Raw genomic sequence first — 14,929 nt, 5'->3', positions numbered from 1 at the left:
ATGCCCTTACTTCCTTAGTTAAAGTTAAGGCAGTGAGTTATGAGCGTGTAGTTATGTTGCATACAAAGGGTCCGATATTGTAATAAGATTTAGCAGAAGTTCAGTCTGTCAGGAAGTGGAATTACACAGGCTGGTGGACTGGGGGCCAGAGATTGAATGAATTTTTATAAAATGTTGAGGGGGAGATCTGTCATAAAGTGCATTATGTACATTCCCAACATTAACACTTGTTTTGTTGAAATTACTGGTGCTTTTTAAAAATTTGAATCAGAATGATTGATTATAAAATCATAACTGACGACTTTAAAGGGATTTTAAATAAATAAATAAATGGTTGTGTTATGTAACTTCTGTTTTGTGTTAATTTTTTTGGTACACAGCTCCTCCCACCCCTGGCCCCCCAATTGCTGATTTTGAAGTTGCTGCATTTTAAGCAATTGTCATTTGTCTTCCTGCTGGGGAGGAGAGAGGATTGTATTTGTCCAGTTTTGTAAGGACTATTTGATGTCTTGTTTTTAAATGGCATTAATTCTCTCCTGCCCTCTTATTGTTCCAGGTGACAAGCATAATCTGCAGTATTGAAGCATGAGTGCTGATGCCAGTCAGGGGGTGATCACCACCCCTCCCCCTCCCAGCATGCCTCACAAAGAGAGGTATTTTGACCGCATCAATGAAAATGACCCAGAGTACATCCGTGAGAGAAACATGTCTCCTGATCTGAGACAAGACTTCAACATGATGGAGCAAAGGAAGAGGGTCACTCAGATACTGCAGAGCCCCGTGAGTAGGATTAAGGAAACAAGATTTCCTCCCCCCCTTCCAGAGATTAACTCAAAAACAAACAAAAAACAAAACAGCACAAAACAAAACTTCTAGCTGTGATGCAGTCTGAGGAAATATCTCAGGCCATGAAATTTTTCTTAAGAACAATCAATAAACACTTTTTGTTTGCATAGTTTTAGTGTATGAACAAACTGCCCATTATTGGTTTTCAAATGATGTTTTCATGGTGTAATGCTTCATTAAAGAAGTACAAAAGTAGCTAGCCGGCGACAAGACACTTGATTAAAACTTAGAAGCAGGGAAGAGAGTGACAGTCACTAGCCAAATGTGAACAAACCAAGACATTTACACACACATCTGCATTACAATTTTATTTTGAATATTTGACTTACTAGTTGCATCAGCAACACTCTTACCTTAAATAAATAACATTTTTTTAATTGTGCTTTTGAGGTGTGTTTAAAAGCTAAATTGTTCTTTGGGTACTTGGAAGGAGTAATGTGCATACTTTACAACACCCGCATTCATGTGCACCTCATGTAAATTCAGTACTTGTACAACTGGGCATATAGGTCTGTTAATTCCATCAGAAGTCCTAGTGAAAACAAATGTCTCCATAACCTCTTGATGGAGTTAGTCTTAATTTATGTACTATTTGGCATTAACCTGTTGAGTACTCTTGAAAATCCATGGCATGTCTGAAAATAGCAGAGGTGCCAAAAATATTCTGAAGCCATTTTTCTCTTTTGAATCCGTTTTGTTTTCAAATTGTTTTCTTTTCTCGTCTGTTTTTCTATAATTTGGGGGGGGGGGGGAGGATTTAATTTCTAGACATTTTTCCATGCATAATGAGATTGCAAACAGCTGTTAGTAATCACCATATTATAGACACTCATGAATAATAGGATTGTTCACTAAAATGTTACCTTGGAGTGCCTTTCAGATTCTGCATATAGATTTGAATCTACGTGTGCAAACCCCATGACTCAAGAATTTATTATGTTCAACTAAACTTTGTGCAACTTGGGTTTTGCAACCAAACTATTCGCTATTCACAATTACTAAGGGAGTAATGCATAATCATACTAAGTTGTTAGAAAAATAATTCAGTTCTCGAAGATAATGATTGGACTCTGATCTATACTACTAAACTATTCACAAACAAGGGGAAGTAGATATCCCAAATTCTTAAACAATCAGAACAAACTCACCAAATTTTCAGCTGGTTGAGAGGGATAAAATGAGATACAGTAAATTACACTGGAACAATATGGTTTCTTACAGTGTTCTTGTATTAATTTAAATGCAGAACAAGTGCTGAATCTCATAGGCACTAACCTTAGCCTTATTGGATGAAAGATTGTTTGCCCAATTTTCCAAATGTAATCAACTCCTGTTTGTTGTGATCACGCTACTTTTGATATGCAAGGTCAGCCTGAGGATTTAGGGAGGGTTCAGGAGATAGTACTCCCAAGTTTAGCTGACTTGTTTAATAGAAAATTGGAAGACACAAGAACCTAGAGCTTACTATCTGCCTCTTGCTGTGTGAGAAGCTGAGCCCATAGCTGGAGCCAGGAACCATTTATAGATGCCAGTATTTTAAAAGTTGGCCAAATAAGCTAGGCACTGGAGGCTGCTAGGCCTTGAGATGCTGAAGAAGAAAACTATAGCTGTGTGTGATCAGTGTCTGACAATCTAGTCAAAAATGAGAAGCTCTGCTTGACCTACAGATAATCTGTCAGACCTGAATCCCCTTTCCCTGTTTCATTGTTGAAATGGGGAATATTTAGATATCTCTGCTACAATTCCTTCTCTGATGGAATAAACAGTTTTTAATATAGTGTCCAGATGCGAGAATGTCCTTAAAGCAAATCTCTTCACAGATTTAGGGACAGTGACGGAATTAAGTTTCTCCATGGCTATATCAAGTGGATTACTTGAGATTTAGCTTCAGTTTCTTTTGGGTCAGAAATGAAAACGACTTGGCCCCTTCTGAATGCATTGTCACAAAAATACCAGAAAGCTTCGGTCCTATTGCCAGTCTGCTCAGTATAGGTCCAAGGTTGGAATGATCTGGGTATTGCAGGTGATGTTTTTGAGACAAGGAAGTTACCTTAAGCAAGAAGCTTGCAAGAGCATGTCTGTATTTTGTCTGTCTGGTGTCTCTGGTTATTCCTTTTTGTGAGTACTAAATTCTTTTTAGAAATTTAGAAAAATGAGAAAAATATTTTTTTTAAAAAGGCTTCTTTGCTGGTAACATCTTACGCCAATTCTAGCATGTCAAGCAATTAAAATATATTCAGGTTAGAGAAATATAGTCTTTAACTATGAAGTGCATGTAGTGAGAAATTCTTCCTTTTCTTTAAAATATAAAGCTTACGTGCGCAGGATTGGGTTGTCCCGATATCCCCGCTCTTTGTGAGGGAGGAATTTTGGATTGAAACACTAACTAAAGGTGACAAGATGATAATCTAGGTCGTGCTGGTAGAATCTCCTATGCAAAACACTACAAAGTACTAGGGAGCTCAGTTATTCAGATTTTATCTTCAGAACCAAGAAATGTCTTATTGCTTCTAATTGGAGAATCCAATTAATTTAGTAAGAAAACAAATTTAGAAAATATTTCCGACTCTGCCAAGGATGTAAGTTTTTTGGGAATGATGTAGTCATCGCCACAATGTTTTGTACAATACCGGATACATAGGGACTCAAATTTTAATAGGAGTCTTTGGATGCCATTGCAGTGGAAGTATTAATAAAAGGGGCCTATCCAGTTGTCATCTTCTCTGAGGCTTTCTTCTTGCATACCATTAATTCTCAGACAAAGATAATCATTTAAAACTACAGGTTTATGCCAGTGTTTGACAGAGGCTAGAAACCTGTAGAAAAGAGTCATTCATGACATTCATTGGCGTAGGTGCAATGTGCCCAACCATTTAATGGTCTTGTCATCAGCCAGGTGGAGAACCAGTAGCCCACCATTGAAAATAAGTCAGTGGGCACTCGACAATATGCAATGTAGTCTGAAGTTGACCACAGTTGCATCATGGGTCATTAGAAAAACCCCATTTAAAGAGACTGGCCACACAGTTGCCCTGTCCTGTTCAAAACCGGTTCAGAGATGACTACAGGTGCCTTGGCCGATCAAAACCTGGTGGACCGATAGTTGGGCCAGTGATGAGAGAGTGATTAATGACTGTCATTGACCATTCATTGAGCCAAGCAGATTCCAGCGTCATGTTCTGTTATGGTCATTTATGCCACCAAGGACTTCTAGTAGTCAGGCGAGCTGATGGGTGGTCGAAGAGGTCTGTTATGACATTACTTGACATGTTAACCTATGCCATTCCTGCCTGGTGAAAGACACACCAGATATTCAGCATTTCCTTTAAAGCACTGTGTCTGTGTTCTTGATGCATTATTGCCTGAGTCATATTAACAACACTAACATTAGATGCAGCCAGCCTCACTAGCTGCCATCTGATATTCAATTTCCAGTTCCTAAGTAAAACAACCAAGACGCTACTGAAAAGCCATCTTTATTACACCTGCCTTTTCTCAATGTCCTGCACCCATCCTGATCCAGTTTTAGATAAGGAGATAGCACAGAAACAGATTGATTATGCTTCTGAATGATCTCTACTTGGCCATAGATAATGAAGAAACATCCTTCCTTATTCTGCAGGATCTTCTCAGCAGGTGATGCTGTTTTATTTCTGGACTGGCAGGAGTGAACAGCAGTTTGCTGAGAGAGTTCTGCACCTCAGCATCTATAGCTCTCCTCCATTCTCTTCCCCTATTCTAGTCAACAGATATGTCAAACCTCTAACGGAGACTGGGACACCAATGGCTTAAATATGCAGTTGACACACAGCAAAGTGTCAGATGTCAACACCGTTCCCCACAGACTAAAGAAACTAAGTGGTGTAGAACATACTGACTCACAAGGGTGCTGTAAGTATATTGCTCCAACTACTGCCTTGGCTAGCCGTTACATATTGGATTGGGTGTAAAGTCTTGGTATTTGATTTTGAGAACTCTCAAATAGACTGGACCTAGGATATCTCAGAAATCACTTCTCCCTCCATGATAACTGCAATCCTGAGAAACAATAGAATTCTCAACGGCCAGGTTGATACTAGTGAGAGCTGAATTCAGAGTCTTCTAACACACAGCTGTGGAACTCCCTGCCACAAGAATTAGAAACGATCAGAAAAGTGGCTACCTTCAGAAAAAAATGCAAAACACAGTTCTTTGCCCCAGCTTTTCCACTAATAAACAGTTTAAAATTTTCTTCCCATTCTTAAAGTAGGGGAGTTCAGAAAATTGTAGCTTTGTGGAGTTATGTAAAATTCTAAGATTATTTTGTGACAATCATGAAATAAACATATATGCAACTATGTAAGAAGGCTAGCATGCTGCAGTTGGCATTCTCAGATCAAAATTATTAATCCATATTTGCTAAAGATTGACACTTATTGATGCTACATGGAAGAATGTTTGGAAAGTTGGAAGGGTGAAATTGTAAGGAAGAACTTTAAGCTAGGTGGTCATCTAGAACCCACAGAAAAAATGGAAGCTCCTCAACAAGCTTCTACTACTTTACATTGCTTTAAAATGGACAACATCTGCAAAGTTGTAGACCAGGAAATAGGATCATAGTATCCTTAGGAGACATTTCAAACTACTTGGTAACTGTTTAATTATGGTCTACAACTCAGAGGTTTTGGGGTACAAGTGGTGACAGTATAAGCCATCTGCACTCCACAAGAATATTTAAGGCCTTGAATGTTATCCACTGCTACCTATTTGAAAGGCATAGGAAAGTTACGATCAGCTAGGTCTCCGTACCCTACTAGCACCTCACTGTACTGCTGACAAACTCTTATTCTAAAACTGTTTGAACGTATTCCAACAGTACCTACAAATTTACCATTGGAAGGTTCAAATAATCTGTGTCATTAATTATAAAACTGCCAGGACACTGCTTGTTTGAAACTGCATCTTTATACCTAAACAGATTTTATTTCTTTGTGTTGTATGTGCAACCGCTCTCTTCTATATTACATTAAAAAAAGAAAAAAAGTTGGGGGAAAAAAATCTTTTGAAGCTGAAGAGTCAAGTACTCATAAATTAGGGAAATCCAGAATCAAGGTTGCCTGTAGAAGATTAATTTGATCCCCTTGTGCACATGCATTATAATTACAGGATTGCGTACTATTTTTCCCATAACACACCTGCTTCATTCAATTTTTTTTCATTCAGTCTGTTGCCTCAAGCCCTTATTTAATGCACATCATCCAGCTTCTGCACTGAATACAAAATGTATTCATTTTCTTTTGGGCATTTCTGTAGCGCTCTCATAATATTTTGAGTGCTTCACAAACAATAATGAATTCATCTTCACAACACACCTGTAAGAGTAGGCGGTATTAATGTCTGCATTTTACAATTGAGAAAGTGAGACACAGAGAGTAAGGCTAAAATTTTGGGACCCCAACTTGAAACACCTAGGGTTTTCAGCATATATAACATCTTTGTTGTATAATGGAGTATACTGTGTATTTTACATCACTGTGTTTGAAGAAAAGCTGAAAATTTGAAGAAAGTACTGTCTACGGGAGCTAAGATAGGTGGAATGTATGTGTTTGTATTTGGAGAGATTTGATCTTGTGTTGAGATGACATGAAGTATTTAGCAACAGAGGGTCCTGTGGCACCTTTAAGACTCTGTTAGTCTTAAAGGTGCCACAGGACCCTCTGTTGCTTTTCACAGATTCAGACTAACACGGCTACCCCTCTGATACATGAAGTATTTAAAATACTTAAGGCTTATTATAAAATGTTACCCCGATGATCTAGTTGAGATCATTGCAGAGTCCAGAACTAGAGGATATTTTAAAATTAGTATTCTACAAAGGTTGTGAGGAATAAATTAAATTAGTGGATTTCCAGGTGAGGTGATGAGTCTAGTAATAGTATTGTATGTAAGCATAACATTGTAGGACTGTATGCAATTTAATAAGTTAAGGGGTTTTGTGTTTAGGAGTAGCCAAAAACTATTCTTGTAGTCAGTGAAGATTTTGCTGATCTGTTTGCTTTTCTCTTAGACACGGGATTTTTTTGTTGTTGCTGTTTTAAACCAGCACAAGAAGTTTGTTTGTGGGATTTTGCTTTAATTTTATATTGGATACAAAGAGCAGTTATCAAAACTTTCCAGATCTGAAGGGCTTGCAGCCTGATTCTGGTCCTATGCTACTGTTATATAACTAATCCAATTTTAGCCCATCTGTTCTGCAACGGCCTTTCTTTCTCAGATGTGTAAAAGTGAAAAACCTGTTTTTTCTCTGTTGTGTGCTTTTATCCTTCTCCCCTCCTTGCCAGCATTGTGGCCAAGGAATGGAGGCAGAAACGGCAGTCCCATCCACCAGCCAGTCAGCCCCAAAATGCAGGACAAGCGGTTTTATTTCATAAAGAACAATGTCTAGCTTTTTAAAGTAACTGATCAGGAAAGCCTTGGTAATCCTGTAGCAAGGATTACCCAGTCTGCCTTGGGGTCTTGCCACTGCCTCAGTTTACTTTGTCTTGAATCAAACCACCACACCTGGTGTTTTTCACAATATTATTCACCTTACAGATTTGGTTTGTTACGATAAAATAGTAGTCAAAGCCTTCCAGCCCTCTTCCCTGGGCTCAGTTAGACCTCTCAGTTGATAATGGGCTTCAGCATCCAAACAGCCCTACTTCTAGGCTCAAAGGTCTTTCAAGTCCTTTATCAGGGGTTCCCTATGCTTACAGCCCTCCCATCGGGCTCACAGTCCTTCGTAACTCTTCTAGCTGGGGCTTCTCGTCCAGGAGGCACCTGCTTTCTGTAGGTCCCTCAGCTGAAGCTTATCCCACAACAGGCTCCCATTCTTAGGTCTCTTTCCCAAACCTTTTGCCTGGGAGCTCTGAAGAATTGTCTGCTGAAAAGAAGACCGGGCAGATGACCTGGCTTTTAGTCACATGCTCCCATCACATAGCTCCTGGTGTCATTCCTTTCACCTGGGGAGGCAGACTAAATTTGGCACAGGTAATGTTGGGCCCCAGTCCCCTTGCAAGGGGTGACTTACTATGTGATAGTCCGCTGTTGAGGACTGCAGAGACACTCCTACGGATGCCTCAGAAGATGAAAATTTAAATCTAAGGAAGTAATCGCCTGGACTGGTGCTGCATGAACCTAAGGGTAGTAATACACAGACATGTATGTCTTGCAGAAACAAGAACTACAGGTACCCAGCTACCTTTTCTAGGGGCATTTACACCAAGGTGGTAAAGAGGGAAATGCTCATATTCCTGTCCTGCCACGTGATGCCTCTGCACATGCACATGCAACCCAAAATTGCACTGGCCTTTTTTTTTTTTTTTGCTGCCATGTCATGTTACAAACATATTGAATTTGTTGTCCACCATTAGCTCTTATGCCTCTTTCAATAGTGAATTGTAGTTTTACATTTATTTTTCACCAGCTATACTAGCTTGATGTTTTTTCTGTGCTGAGCCTACCCATCCACATTTCTGACATCTCTACATCCTTCTGTATTTCTCTGTCCTCACAGTGTCTGCAACTCCTCCTCCAAATGTAGTATAATCTATCAATTTCATTAACAAATTCTTATTGTATATTATATGGTCTTTTCCTTGTTCCATGTCTCACTTTTCTATAATTTTGTAGGTTTGTCTTCAATGCAAAGTAAACTGGAGTTATTACTTGAATGTTGCTCTTAGCTTGAGTCCCAACCATATACTAAAACCCTTAATTTGAGTGTTGTGGTGCTTTTAATTCAAGTTGGCTGGCCTGTCAGGAGGTATAGGCTAAAGTTCAGGGTGGCAAAACTCATCAGCTGTTAACATGACCACTGTACAGTGTGGATGCAGGTTAGTTGCACTCAGTGCCACTAGTCCTCCAATTCCTTCCCATAATTCCACTATTGTGTCCTGAAAGTACAGACCAAGTTCTCTCATAATTCACTGGGAAAGGGTTAATGGAGCAGCTGAGCTTCCTGCAGCACAAAGAGCCATAGGATATGCCCCCGGAGGTCTTAGTGCCACACGCAAAGTGAGTGCAGCACCAGTGTGGAAGCGGTGGCTTGAGTGTTATTTCATAGCATGGCCACTCTCACTCAAGCTAGGCTAACTTAACAGAATAACTTGAGTGTAGATAACTTGAATTAACTCTGCAGTGAAGATGTATAACCAGTAAGTATTAGATTATCTATTTTTAAAGGTAGGAATTTTATATTTCTTTCAAAAAGAACTGTGATGAAGAAAGACATACAGAAACAGTCACTCTATAAAATGTGTTAACCCTTTGGTTCCAAGATTTTATGATATATATTATATTTTGCATTAGTGCTAAAGTTTAAGGGCTCAAATTCTCATCTGGTGTAAATTAATGTAGCTCCTTTTACTTCAGTGGAGTTATGCTGACATACTCCAGCTGATCTGACCCAATAGTTCCAAAGCATTTCATCCTGCTAGATTTCATTTTGCTCCCATGAAAATCAGATTCATTATTGTAACCAATGTACCAATATATTCTCCTGTCTGGAGATTTCCAGGTACAAATCTGGTGAGCATTAATAGAAGTTGAGTTCAGAACTCATCGCATAACAGGTGGGTATTTTGTGGGTTTTTGAATGAAAGCTGCAGAGTCGGTCTTTGCCTCTGCTGTAATGGGATGGTTTTCAGAGGATTGTTCATCCTGCTTTTGTGCAAGTCTCTTAAGCTTGTTCTACCTCCTCCTCCTCGAGTAGCTGTTATGGGCCACATTTTCAAATCATGGCTCCCATTTTATATGGAAATACTTGCCTGCACATTTTTAACACTATTCCATGTACAGTGATTAAATCTATAATTTGACTGCACTGGTGATCACCTTTTTTTTAAAAGAGGTGTACATACAAATAGACTAGTTAAAAGATCCTCTGAAACATTAGTCCAATATATCTGTTTCAGCCTGAAGTACTTTTATAAATTTTGAAGCCTGTAGGGCAGTGGGTCTCAAACTTTTATTGGAGTTCCCTTTCAGATTGCAAGCTTCTGAGTGCGACCCCCTAATAAATTAAACACACTGTTTAATATATTTAACACCATTATAAATGCTGGAGGCAAGTGGGGTTTGACAGCTCGCAACCCCCCATATAATGACCCTGAGGGGTCCGATACCCCAGTTTGAGAACCCCTGCTGTAGGGAATCCTAATAAAGAATTTTCATGTAGGCCGAAACAACTTTTAAATCCCACACTTAAAACATTTTCTTCATAGGACAGAGTGTTGGGTGCACACAACTTGAATAACATCATTTTTCATTCCTCTGACAATTGCTACTGTTTGTTTTCCTGATTAAGTGTTCTATTGTCAAGTACTAGATCTGAAATGACTCGTGCCCTTTCCACTTGAAAAATGTCTGCTTTGTGCTTTATGCGGAGTGTTTATATCTCTTAAAATGTAAACTTTGAACATGATATTTCAAAATAGATCAGGAATGGTCTATAATGTACTCATGAACTAAAACATTATAATAGGTAACTGAAACAGGCAAAAAAAAAGCCACCTGGGCTCCAGTCCTGCATAGGCGAACATTTGCACCCTGCAGGGATCCAATTGCAAGATGCCCCAGTCAATAATATTGGGCTAGGTCTTATGGGAATTTGTCCAATAAAAAGACAAAAATGTTATCAGGGTCGCATAAGAAGTATGCACTCGAAGAAGAAAAAACCAGTTACCTACCTATCGTAACTGTTGTTCTTTGAGATGTGTTGCTCACGTCCATTCCATCTCCTGCCCTTTGTTGGAGTTGTCGGCAAGAAGGAACTGAGAGAGCATAGGGCCGGCAGCACCTGATCTACCACGGCATGAGGGTGCCACAGCCAGCCCTACAGATACCGCTACGGCAAAGTTTCCGACAACTGTGCATGTGTGCGCACACACCTAGAATGAAATGGACATGAGCAACACATCTCGAAGAACAACAGTTATGAAAGGTAGGTAACCGTTTTTGTGTGATTGTTTTTGAGTTCTCGGAGATAAAATTATGCCTTTCATTTTAGACAGAGTCAAGAATGATCAGAAATAGCACAGAAACAGTTTTTTGAATTTATAGAATCTTTATCTTGAAATATATGGCACACCACCACCAATTAAAAAATACTGTAAATTCACAACAGTGGTGGGATCATATGAGAATCCTGTACGAGTCCCCACTTTTTGTAGGAGTCTGAAGGTAATGAAGATATCCATAAATATGTATGGAAAAACTTAGTTGAATAAATCATTACAAGCTTGAATGTGCATGACACACATCAACTTCTAGTTTTCTAAAAAAGACGTGCTTTGATATTGTGCATTATGTACTTGACTGTGAAAATCACATGCACACAATCACCTCTATTTCACAAGTTGTAATGAAGATGTATTTTTTTTCAGTTGCCCACTCTGGCTTTTACCTATTCTGAGATTTCTTGAAATTAACAGTGATACAGTTTTTCAAGGACACTTCCATTGAATAATAAAACAAGAAATGAATTAAATTATCACTAAAATCAGTTGCCACAAGGATAAGCAGTAGTAAGTGTGAAATATACTATCTCCAGCACCAGACAGCAAATTTTAGACAGACAACACCAAAGTGAAAATAACCCCTCTGTACTTCAAAACATAATGGAAACTTCACCAATGAGATACAAAACAGACTTATGTCAGTATAACTGTGTTTTCCAGGAGCGTGGAAACTCCAGAGCAAAGCCGTTATACTGACCGAACTCCTGGTGTAGACATAGCTGCCACCTCTCAGGGAGGTGGCGTATCTATGCTGACAGGAGAAGCTCTCCCATCCGCATAGGTAGCATCTTCACTAAGTACTACAGCAGCTCAGCTGCATCACTGCAGCTGTGCCTTTGCAATGCTTTATGTGTAGACAAGCCCTTAATCTGACCATTCTATCTCTGCAGCAGTTTAATGAGGAACTAAATGAAGATACAGTCAATTTAAGCATGGAAGAGGGGTTGGAACATCGCTGATGGTTTTTAAAATGAATTTCAATATAAGTGCTATGGGTTTACCAGAATATTACATATTTTAAGATATCTACTGAATAGTCCCTACTGTACTGAAATTATTATGATTGCTCTAGTCAAGTTAGTATTGGTAGGTTTTGGTTGGTTTTCTTCCATTGTTTTTTTAAGCTTTTCAAATAAATCAGTTATATAAAATTGCCTCCTGTCCCTAAAGTAACTATATTTTAATAGGTTGCCATTCTTGAGTTCATGAACTTCTGAATAGGCTCATAGTTCTGAACTTTTAAGCCGTCTCTCTGGTGAATAGCATGTTCCTGCATAGGGATGATCTTGTGGAGAAAGCAAAGAACTGGAAGATAAGAGATCTAGGTTCCTTTTTCAGCTGTGCCAGACTTCCTCTGTGACTGTTAAAGTTTTTCAAAGTGATGAGCAACTAAAATAGGATCTTATACTGGGAAGTGTTGGTTAACCTTCATAGGTAGTGTTACCTATACCCTGCCTATAATAATGATCTCACTACTACCGAGGAAAGTTTATCAGAGTGATTCTCAAATGTTTCTGCAGGCCTTCCGAGAAGACCTGGAATGTCTTATTCAAGAACAGATGAAGAAGGGCCGTAACCCAACTGGACTGCTTGCGTTGCAACAGATTGCCGATTACATCATGGCAAGCTCTTTTGCAGGTTTCTCTTCATCTCCACTGAGTAAGTGAACAATGTGTATAATTGCCAATATTTTTCTAAAATTCTCTCTGTTTTACCAGGTGCTGGGACCTCATCCTTTCAACAGAATTTTTGCCATGTTTTTTTTTTAATCTGTAAAGCAATGCAGATTGTGGTCTTAAATAATTTTACTCTTAAACTTTCTCCCTCTAATATTTGGTATCAGAAAAATTATAATTTCTAGAAATTGCTAACACTCAATAAATTTGCAACTTATTGCAGCAAAAACTAATATCCAACCTCATTATCATTTTACTATGATTCACATAAATAGTAGCATGACAAGTAACCTAATAACTTGGCAGCAATTTACTGTAGTACACTTGCCTTTAAATTTTGAAAGGAAGGAGGAACCTGTTCAAATGCATGATTAGATGTTACTTTCATGCTCCTGGCAGCTGTGTGTTTAGTAAATAGCAAAGTGTAGTTATATTAAAAAAAAATTTTTTTGACAGGATCATCCAGTCCAATTACAGACTTCACAGAAAAAGTCCTATGGCTAATTTCCAAGGACTTTAATCATTAAAACCTTATTAAAAAGTCATATTAGTGTTACACTCAGACACACTTATGAATGTTTAATAGACAATTCTGTCTTTCTAGACTGATCTCTGCATTGCCTGCAGACTTAAAGGTGTAAATGGGATAGCCACCTTCATGAAGTGATTTAAGATGTTTGGTCGAGAACATAAGAATGAGGATGCTTGTTAGGCAGAAATTAAAAGGAGATAAATGCCTGCAAGCAGCATGAGGACTATTTAAAAACACCTTAATAGAGGCTCGGACTAAATGTGTACCCCAAATCCGAAGAGACAGTAAGATGGCCAAAAGAATGCCACTATGGCTAAACAGAATGGAGGCTGTTATAGGCAAAAAGGGATCCTTTAAAACTTGAAGTCAGAGCCTAGTAAGTATAACAAGAAGGTCCACAAACTCTGGGATGTTAAGTGTAAAAGAATTTGAGAAGCAACTTGCTAAAGACACAATAACTATTAGTAAGACTATTTTAAAGTACATTAGAAGCAGGAAGCCTGCCAAACAGGCAGTGGGACCACTAGACAACTAAAATGTTAAAGGTTCATTGAAGGAAGGGAAGACAAGACCATTGCAGAAAAACTAAATGAATTTTGTGTCTTCACTGCAGAGGATGTGGGGGAGATACTTAATCAGACCTATCCTTTTTGGGTGACAAATCTGAAGTATTGTCTCACATTGAAGTGTCAGTAGAGAAGCTACAGACAAATGCAAAAAACCTCCAGGGCCTCTGCCAATCTGACGCAGGGGGAAATTCCTTGCCAACCCTAAATATGGTGACCATTTAGACCCTGGGCATATGGGCAAGAGTTACAGGGGGATCTCACAAAACTGGGTGACTGGGGGCAACAGAATAGCACATTGATAAATGCGAAGTAATGCACATAGGCAAAAATAATTCCAACTACATGTATATAATGATGGGTTCTACATTAGCTGCCACCACTCAAGAAAGATCTTGGAGTCATCATGGATAGTTCTCTGAAAATTTCTGCTCTATGCGCAGCAGTGGTTAAAAAGGTTAACAGTATTTCAGGAATTATAAGAAAAGGGATAGAAAGTATAATGCCACTACATAAATCCAGGGTGCACCCACACCTTGAATACTGTCTCGTTCCAGTCCCCCATCTCAAAAAGGATATAGTGGAACTGGGAAAGGTTCAGATAGTCAACAAAGATGACCACCAGTATGGAACAGCTTCCATATGAGAAGAAACTAAAAAGACTAGAGTTGTTCAACTTCGAAAAGAGATGATGGCGGGGGGGGGGGGGGGGGGAGGAATATAATTGAGGTCTGTAAAACCAGGAATGTATGGAATAAGTGAATACAGAAGTGTGTTTTACCCTCTCCCACAATACGAAAAGCAGGGGTTACCCTATGACATTAATAGGCAGCAGGTTTAATACAAAGAAGAAGAAATACTTTTTCACACAGTGCACAATTAACTTGTGAAAACTCATTGCCATGAAACTTTGTGATGGCCAAAAATATGGTTGAGTTAAAAAAAAATAACTGGATAAGTTCATGGAGGATAGGTCCATCGGTGGCTCTTAGCCAAGATGATCAGAGATGGAACCCCATGCTCAGGTGACCCTAAATATCTGACTTCCACCCGTCTTCTACTCCCTGCTTCTGGATCACTCCAATTGCCATGTTCTGTACACTCCCCCTGAAGCTTTGGTACTGGCTGCCGTCAGAGACGGGATACTGGACTAAATGGACCATCAACCTGACCGTGTGGCCGTTCTTATGTGTTGTGTTCTTAGGGGCCTGATTTTCAGCATTGTGAGCATTTGCATCTCCCACTGAAATCCAATGGGAGCTGATAATAATC

At 39.0% G+C, this 14,929-nt stretch overlaps 1 protein-coding gene across 10 annotated transcripts in view; it reads left to right on the top strand.

The window, feature by feature from the left end:
* Window positions 1–14,929, top strand: part of ADD3 (adducin 3) — a 191,449-nt gene that overhangs the window by 142,059 nt on the left and 34,461 nt on the right. For all 10 annotated transcript variants that reach the window (XM_034775291.1, XM_034775287.1, XM_034775285.1 and 7 more), the window contains 2 exons: window positions 557–780; window positions 12,404–12,542. In XM_034775291.1, coding sequence (XP_034631182.1) covers window positions 586–780; window positions 12,404–12,542 — 334 coding nt within the window. In that variant the 5' untranslated portion in view covers window positions 557–585. The remainder of the gene's footprint in view (window positions 1–556; window positions 781–12,403; window positions 12,543–14,929) is intronic.

Source organism: Trachemys scripta, chromosome 7 (genome assembly GCF_013100865.1).
Source record: "Trachemys scripta elegans isolate TJP31775 chromosome 7, CAS_Tse_1.0, whole genome shotgun sequence".
In the NCBI taxonomy this organism is placed as follows: domain Eukaryota; kingdom Metazoa; phylum Chordata; order Testudines; family Emydidae; genus Trachemys; species Trachemys scripta.
Note: the sequence above shows the minus strand (reverse complement) of the source record. Positions and strands in the feature narration are given on the sequence as shown.